General features: G+C 38.0%; 2 protein-coding genes across 6 annotated transcripts in view; one reads left to right on the top strand and one right to left on the bottom strand.

The window, feature by feature from the left end:
- LOC101856483 (radical S-adenosyl methionine domain-containing protein 1, mitochondrial) overlaps window positions 1-6,629 on the bottom strand; it is a 22,461-nt gene extending 15,832 nt beyond the window's left edge. The window contains exons 1-3 of one of the 5 annotated variants that reach the window (XM_035970777.1): window positions 6,598-6,629; window positions 4,262-4,354; window positions 2,535-2,587 (exon numbers count right to left, since the gene is read on the bottom strand). In XM_035970777.1, the coding sequence (XP_035826670.1) occupies window positions 2,535-2,587; window positions 4,262-4,306 (98 nt within the window). In that variant the 5' untranslated portion in view covers window positions 4,307-4,354; window positions 6,598-6,629. The other 4 variants (XM_035970783.1, XM_035970770.1, XM_005090183.3 and 1 more) reach the window with 4 other exon arrangements.
- Window positions 6,630-6,728: 99 nt separating this feature from the next.
- The window catches only part of LOC101856232 (tubulin-specific chaperone D), a gene marked incomplete in the record, with an annotated part of 51,985 nt that continues 49,976 nt past the window's right edge, over window positions 6,729-8,737 (top strand). Inside the window, 2 exon segments of the mRNA XM_005090180.3 lie at window positions 6,729-6,928; window positions 8,451-8,501. Coding sequence (XP_005090237.3) covers window positions 6,760-6,928; window positions 8,451-8,501 — 220 coding nt within the window.

Below are 8,737 nucleotides of genomic sequence, written 5' to 3'. Positions count from 1 at the left end.
GGGGGGGGCAAAAGATGGTGAGTGTGTATGAGTATGAGTGCATTAGTCCTTCATTCTACAGCGCAATGCCATTTCTCTTCATACGCCTCCTTTTTTAACTTTCTGTTCTTTCCTTCATTCTCAGAGGAAGTTGACCACAGGTTCTTCAAAGGCAACTGATTTGTACAAGGTAACGTCTTTTATTTTTCAAGAATATTGCCTCTGATTCCTTTTTTATTCGCCAGTTGCAACGACCATATTCCCTGTTCTACAAAGAAGAATTGTGGAACTTAGGTTTATGAAAAAAAGCAACTAGGCATTCAAAGTCCAGCCAAAATGAACCATTTTATGATTTACTCAACTCACAGAAATTCCATACAACCAAACATAGAAAAGTGAAACTTGTCAGTCTGTTCGAGTATGCATTAATTCCAGTAATAAATGTTGGATTTGGGGAATGCCAACAAAAGTGTTCATTTATCTTTCATAAGTAATTGAAAGCTCAAAGCAACAGCTTTAAAATATCAAAGCAAGGCATGTCATTGGTCATTTTTCAGCGGTGATTCACACAATCTAATCTCCCTGTGACAACATCACCACACAGCACCTCACGGAAACCGTGCTGGTCTCAGTGACACAAACTGAGTGTTGTTGTTTTAGTAGAGGTTTTTTACGGCGCTCGCTACTGCATAAGGTCATATGAGCGCTAAGGGGTGGATGTCAACAGAGAAGTCAAATCGGGGAATTAGGCTTACTCTGCTCACCACTCTAGCCTCGATAGCACAAAGTCTGCTTGGACTATCAAGGCACTCCGGAAACAACAGTTCACAAGAGTGTGACAAACAAGCAAAAGAAGTAGAGGAAAAATGACGATAGTAAGGATGAGGAAAGAAAAAGCAGCAGTTCCCCCTCAGTTGTTCTGGCACGGTATGAGTATGAGCATGCGATTGATAAATCAGCCCATTTTTATAATTCTACTGTGCATAAAAGCATAATCTCCCATTTGGGAATGGCCTAAAGGCACTTCAGTCGGTGGCGCCACCTTGGTGGGGAAAAACTGAGAGTGAAGCGACGAGCGAACTTTGCCAACCTCACAGACATGGCACAGTCTTCTTAATTAAAGAGATTAGCCAGCCTAGCTCCTCTCTTGTCCCCCTCAGTCTCTCTTTTTTCTTTCAGAAATTACACACAACCTAGTAGCCAGGACACACAAACACAGGCAAACATGTGCGCATGCACACCACACACACATACACAAACAATTATACCTGACCTTTGTTCTATTCCACACTATTTGCAGCTTTGGGACAACAGGTCGGACCAGATTAAAATCTATTCTCCTTTTATCAGTTCAAAAGCTAAATCAGTCTGTTTTTCTCAGTCAACAAAAAACAACAATAACCCCCCCCCCCCCCACTAGATCTAGAGGCAAGAGGCAAACAGAAGGTGACAATATTGGGTCAATATTTCTACATGCAAAAATGCCCAAAGAGCAACCATAATAATAATAATAATAATAATAATAATAATAATAATTGCATGTATATAGCGCATATCCATGCTCAAGAGCATGCTCTATGCGCTTTACAACTATTATTACCCCAGCAGACCCTCTGAGAACACTCAGAAACATTCTCAGTTTCCAAGGAAGGATACAGTGCAAGCTGCAGATTTCACGCGCTCAAACACTATCAAACTGACAAGATCTTTCACTGTCTATAGCCAGGTACCCATTCCCACCTGGGTGAAGTGAGGAAAATTTGTGCAAAGTGCCTTTAGCAAGGACACAACGTCGGGCCCCTGACGGGATTCGAACCCACGACCTTACAGTTGCGAGTCCGAGAGCCTAACCACCAGGCCACCGACGCCACATTTACTTGTTGTCTTTCTTCTCTTTGTTTTAATGGCTTGGCATAAAAGCCACATCAAGATGAAATAAAACAGGTCAACTTGAACAGGTGTGCACAGGCCAGCCTGTCCTCCCACGATGATCTGCTGACCTAATTAGTAATTAGCTGAACTAATGCACAGATCGTAGTTGATTAATGTACACTGCTATTTTTTAGCTAACGTGGGTCTGTAATGTGCCCCCTCCCAAAAGCTATACCGTCTTGTTCATGCACTGAATGGCTTGTCTATCAAGAGTAAGAGTTGCTTCAATATTTTTACAAAAAGCTTTATCCATGGGTAAAGTAGAGAGAGAAGAATGACTATGATGCAAGGCATAAATCTATATATAGTATATTTCACGTCATCCAAGCCATACAAGGAAAAAAAGAAATTCCAAGTCATACATAATAATATTCAATCTCAGTTCCTCATACTTTGAAGAGAGTACAGAGAAAAAAAAAAAAAGGAAAGAGATTCCAATTGCTGGAATCTTAGTTTCAAATTATACAAGTTCAAGTTTGGCTTGCTCAACTGTAGACTTCTTTAGTTTGGAAGTGTGAACTAAATTCACTACAAGCTATTCAACAAAAGACCAACAAAATTCTTTTGCTTACCATAAAGGCTACAAGCAAGCTCAAAAGGGACAGACATGGATTTTCACTTACCTCACATATTTGTTGAAATTGCAGTAAGTGCATCTCCGCTTGCAGTACGGCCACTGTTGTAGACACAATGTACACTCTTAAAACTAATATTATTTGTGCACACATATGAAAAAATCTTATATTCACATACTGATCAAATGCAACATCAAATAAACTTCAAATAATTGACTTTAATTTCTTTTATAAATCTATGGTTTGAAACCATAATAAACAATGAAGTAACAAATCCCCAAATTCAGACACATCCAACTCATTGTAGAGACTGGCACAGATACATGAATAAAAAAACACACAGATTTACATACAGTAACCCCCCCTCACCCTCCCCCCCCCAAAAAAAAAACAACAACAACAAAACCCCCCCCAAAAAACAAGAGGTAAACCAAGAGGTAAAACCTGGATCTTCTTATTCTTTGTGTTCCCCCTGCTAGATCTCAGAGGTAGTCAACTGGTTCTTCAATTCTGCAGTGCAACTTATTTTCATATAATATGTGACAACGGTTATCTTACTTTGTAGGGCCCCTTGCCTTTGGGCAACTACATTCCGGTTTCGAAAGCACTGTGCATTCTTTAAAACCTGGATTATTACAATTAAACACTCTTAGCTTCAGTCAAGTAGGCCACAAAGCTGATGAGGGAATTCAAACAAAACAAAAATGAGGTTTTATGAAAGTGCCAATGCATAACAATTTTAACGAGGTCCCCGTCTCCCAAAAGTTCCTAGACCAAGGGACATAACCATAAAAATATTGAAGTTGAAGTAACACTACTCATAGTTACTTTTCTTTTTCTCAATATTGTCTCATTACTGCTTCTTCAGCCACACTTGTACAAATGGTCGCTTTTAAGGACAAGCCGGCTAACCCAGATTTCCGGGGTTTCCAGAAATCTTGGTCTACACTAAAACTGGGCATTTCCCTACCTATAGGAGAAGTTTGGTTTCATTGGTATGTATATTTGTTTGGTTATGGAGAAAACTCTCCTTGTCTTTTAAAGAAACTGAACAAGGATCCAAAAACTTTACCTCCGATTTTCTGAAAACAGCATTTTTTGGGATAGCCCCCTTGTGCTTAAAAGCGACCAAAAAACCTCTTACAACTTCCCACTTCTTGTGTAAATGACAAATGACAAATGTCCAAGACATCCATCTGTCTAAGACAACCACCTTTCTCCTCGACAATGGGTGGCCGTCTTGGACAATTTTGACAGAGTATATATGCAAAAAACTTTGTTATATGAGGATGGGATAGCATTATAATTCATTGCCACAGTGAAAGACAGGACAAACCCAAATATTTTTTCTGTCTAATCAAAATAGGCCAAAGAAAAAATCAATGTGAATGGCCTAAGGAGTAATTTAACTGCTTTGATCAAGGAAGTGGATTGAAACAGATCTGAAACTGGGGCAGACGAATGTTCTTTGGTGGGTGGCAGCTCATGGACTGTCACACTTACCGTCCGCAGAGAGTGCAACAAGTAACTTCGGAGAGCATGACACTAGTGACAGTCAACAATAAAGAGCGTGACTGTTAACATCAGATATTGCGACAGTTAACTTCAGAAGAGAGTGTGACACTTAATATTGTAGAGTGTGAAAGTATTACAGAGTTCGTCGTCTGACAATTTAAGTCATAAAAAGTGATAGTCAGTTTTCTAGCATGAAGAAGCTAAAATCAGAACCATGTTCAAATATTATAGGGACACAAACATACAGATAATGTACTCACATGAACATACAGTGAGGCTACAGAGAAACTCCTTGAGGCACTCATGTTTCATCACATGCTGTCTAACTCAAGCAACCTAAGGTCTCCCATAAACTGCAAGAAATAGACAAAAATAAAGCACTACAAATTAAGGTACGGTTAAAATTTTACAACAGTACACTGTCAAAATGTCCAAGACAGCCACCTAGTGATAAACTGTGTCATTATAATATTTTTACAAAGGCACACTTCACTGTACAAAATGATGGATTTATACTCTTTAAAAAAACAACAAATCTTAGCTTACTTTGGTCTTTCTTATTCTTTAAAACATACACGAGTACATTCAAGTGTATCATGAGATAATTCAGGCAAAAATTTTTCAAAGAACCTTCTTTGGAAAACATTCAAGTAGTAAATTCAGCAGATGGCTCTTAAATCAAGGGAGTTGAAATGCAGTACGATACGACCTGGCAGACATAGTTTTGTCACAAGAACTCTACTGTCTGACCTTCTACCTTTGAACACATGTTGAAAAGAAACAAGTTAGTAATGCTATGCTGCTTGCCTGAAAATGATTTCTTATTCAATGCTTTAGATGTTGATGTCATTGTATTAAAATCCAGAAACATTGCAAAGTAAATATTAGTACACACACTTTCATACATTCGTATACTGCATATATACAACAGGATTGAAGTCATCTTCAGCCCACATTACAGTGGAAACCAGACCTTAGGCCTATATAACAGGCCTGGTAATAACAGGGATCCGGTAATAACAGAGATTTTAAAAATCTCTGTTTTTTCCAGCTCTTTTAGGTCTCTATTAAAAGTTACTGCAATAACAGGGCCTCATTGGAGCCCAGTCTGTTACAGCGGGGACAAAGGCTCGTTAACAATGTGTATAAAGTAAGAGAGAGAGAGAAAGAAAAAGAGAGGGAAAGAGAGTAAAGCAGTGATGGAGCAAGCCAACGCAAGCCATGCCACTGCAAGCACACGTAGCGGGTGAAGCGAGAGAGGGCTGCGGAGTGCTGCAGACTTGGGTACTTGTGGCAAGAAAAACTACCCAAGAATACATGCAGCTGGATTAGTCCGCAAATGCTTACTTTCCTAGCATTTCTGATTTAACAGGGATCTGATATAACAGAACTTTTTCTCTGGTCCCACCATCCCTGTTATATCAGGTATTCACTGTACACACATAAAAAATTATACAAAATCATACGACACTATCAGTTTAGTTTAAATATATACCGAAAAAAAAAGGCAACTACATGTACTTCAAACATTGCTGTAGCCCATTTAATCATTCATTGCGTTTTATAAATAGTCCGATAACCTAGTCATATTTAATTTAATATAATCTAAAACAAAACAAAAATGAGGCTAGTCGATGGATCGTGAGGGATAGAATCAATACAAATTTGTCAGTTTGTTATTTGTATTAGAACGCTTTATAATAATAATCGGCTGCTTGCACTAATGCTTCACGAAAAGCTGAAAATAATTCTGAGAGTTCTCAGGCATCTGCTTGGGTACATATATAATTGTTAATTGTAAAGCACAGGCTAGAAATAGAATTTGCTGTTTGAGCAGAAATATAATATGTGCCATACAAATACTATTTTAAACTAGAGTCTAGGTCTAGATCTAGATCTAGATCTAGATTCTATAATTATTAGTAGGCCTAATAAATCAAGTCATTTGATCTGTGATTGCAATACATAATGTTGGTAGGTCTTCTCCCACGCTGAATGATTGCGGCTTATAATATGGGCTTTAATAGCTTAATTAATACCTTAACATACGAAATAACGATGAAAGTGTTAAGTGTTTTCACGAAATCCACAGTTTCTCAACTGAAAGGCTAGGCCTTGCCTAAACCAACGAGAATGACAGCAGTAGCAGTCGGCTCGTATGCCGTATATATAATGTGAAATTATGCGCAATCCGTAAAACAAAACCTTCTTTAGCTCATTGTGACAAATGAATCGAGGGTGTTGGTCGGTATAAAATATCAACCAGTAACACAAGAACTAGATTCTATATCTAGACATCTAGTTCTAGTCTAGATCTTAACTTACTAGGCCCTACACGGAAAAAATTCATTACTGACTTGTCAGACTTGACGTGCTGGTCACTGACTTGACCAATGCCCATCTCCAGGTTTCATTGCCGCACCAAACCGGGGCTATTACTAGAACCATCTCACTTTATCCAACTCTATTTCCCCTCCACATTAATATTCTGATTCAGTTTATGGACATATACGATACTTATTTAGCCATATCATTCGCAATCAAAAATAATTCTTCGCGAGCTACTCAACAATGCACTAAAATTAACATCAATTACTTAGATTTTCCTGACTAGGTAAATGTGATGCCTACTTTTACTTTCGATTGCAGGGGTCATTAATTTGTAACGAATGTGTTCATTGGCTAGAATAAACTAGAACCCCTTAAGTCTCAGGATTTATCGCGAGACGTCGTAAAATTTTCGTTGAATGTTTACATCATGGCGGCCAACATGACTGGAGACGGCAAAGATGACGGAGCTGACGAATCCAAACTTCAGGTCCACGAAACTTTCACGGAACTGGAAGAAGTCAAAGAGTTGATAAGAGGTTTAGAAAACATATACGAGGATTTTATTGAGATGGAAAGGTCGGCAGAACGTTTTCGATGTAAGTATGAGGGCAGTTCCAGCTACTACACTTTACACAGACAGCTAGCTGGTCAGCCTTTTCTGTAGCCTAGTTAAGTTTCCGACAATTTACTGTAAAAAATCAGTGATGAATCATAGAGCCGTTGGCGGAGTTATCTCTTTGTCTGCTCATTATTTTTTTCATCAGACTTTGGACTTATATTATTTCTGATGCAAGAAATGCCTTCTCCGTGATAGCAGAAAAATACCCACAACTTCAAATGAATTATCAAATCTTTTTTTTTTTTTCCTCCGCCTCCGATTCACTTTCCACTTTCCACTTTCAACTTTCCGGACCAGTGGGGAAAGATGAATCCTGAAAATGATAAGAGAATTAATTATAATATTATGAACAATTAATGGAAGGACTTCCGTAACAAGCAACCACCCCACCCAACAAGCACAATAAAGAAGGGACCTAACCGTAGCCCTACTTACCCCAACCCCAAACCCTAATCCTAGTAGTCCTCACCAAATCTTAGCCGTAGCTAGCCTGCCTTAACCCTAACTCTAATGCTCTTTCAATTTCGTAGTGGTCGCTCGTTACGGAGAAGAAGCATTCTTATGATCTTGATTGCTACAGTTGGAATTGTTTCTATAGGCTAAATTTTGCAGGTCGTAAACCCATTGACTTAGACTTAGTGAAGCAAGGACACTGGGTTGACTTTGACTTGCTAAAATTTAACTAGTGTTCTGCCCCAAAACTCTTGCTGCAGTACTTCATTAGTTCACGCCATCAGCTATTACATTTGAATTAAATTTTGCATATATGTTTAAATTAAATTTGGAACAACAACAGAAGGCAGCACAGAGGAAAGCTGAAACGTAAGCACATAGTCCATCAGTTTCGGAAGCTGAATTATCAGCTCACAGTAGATAAAATTTTAGCCTGTGCAATAAAATAAAATTCTTATTACTATACCCTGGTTTATATGGTAATACATTCAACACTGAGCCCTACATTTATTCAAATGAACCATGTAAAAATTGCCACAGGTTGGAGCAACCATAGTCTGTGCTGTGTATGGCAGTCACAGGATAGAAGTTGGACTTTGAAATTTCTTTTACATGAGGTAAAAAAATTCAAATTAAAAGTAAATAGCTTCTCTGCTATTTTAGCTTAAAATGCAGCTTTAAGTATGGCAGGTTTAGCAGAGAGAATGTAATTTCAACAATGTTTTGAGACCCATGTTTTTTATTTCTCTTTAGTCCCTTTAGGGAAGCTGTTTTCTTCAAGACACTCAGTCTTTTGAGGGTAATCTGTGTCACTTGTAATTAGTAACTTGAAAATGGGTATGAATAGTAGTTTCAGTTTTATTTTCTGCAGAGGTGAACAGGTTTTATTTTTGAAAAGGAACTAAAAAAACGTTTTCAAAGAAGAAAAATCACACTCTTGTTTGTTTTGGATTTTTGAAATAAGTATTTGTGTCTAAAATTATGACATTAAATTTTAATTCTCTCTGATTTTAAAAGCAACCTTTTTTATTTTTTATTATCCTCAGTTATCATAGATGATTATCAAGAGCAACCACACTTGATTGATCCATATCTTGGTAAGAGTCTAGGACCAACATGTGTTATTGTTCATTCGTTGATTGCCTCACTCTTTTCATGTATGCATATAATTTTAAACTTTTTTTTGTCAGGGGATTCGGGGCGGGGGGGGGGGGGGGGGATTTTTTGGTCTTTGTCATGATGTATGTATTAACTGATTTTAATATTAGTGATATTCAATGTTATCATGTCAGAAGATTGGCTGAAGGGCTCTATAGCTTATTTACAGATCTTG

This window comes from Aplysia californica, unplaced genomic scaffold, assembly GCF_000002075.1.
Source record: "Aplysia californica isolate F4 #8 unplaced genomic scaffold, AplCal3.0 scaffold00013, whole genome shotgun sequence".
Classification (NCBI taxonomy): Eukaryota; Metazoa; Mollusca; class Gastropoda; order Aplysiida; family Aplysiidae; genus Aplysia; species Aplysia californica.
Note: the sequence above shows the minus strand (reverse complement) of the source record. Positions and strands in the feature narration are given on the sequence as shown.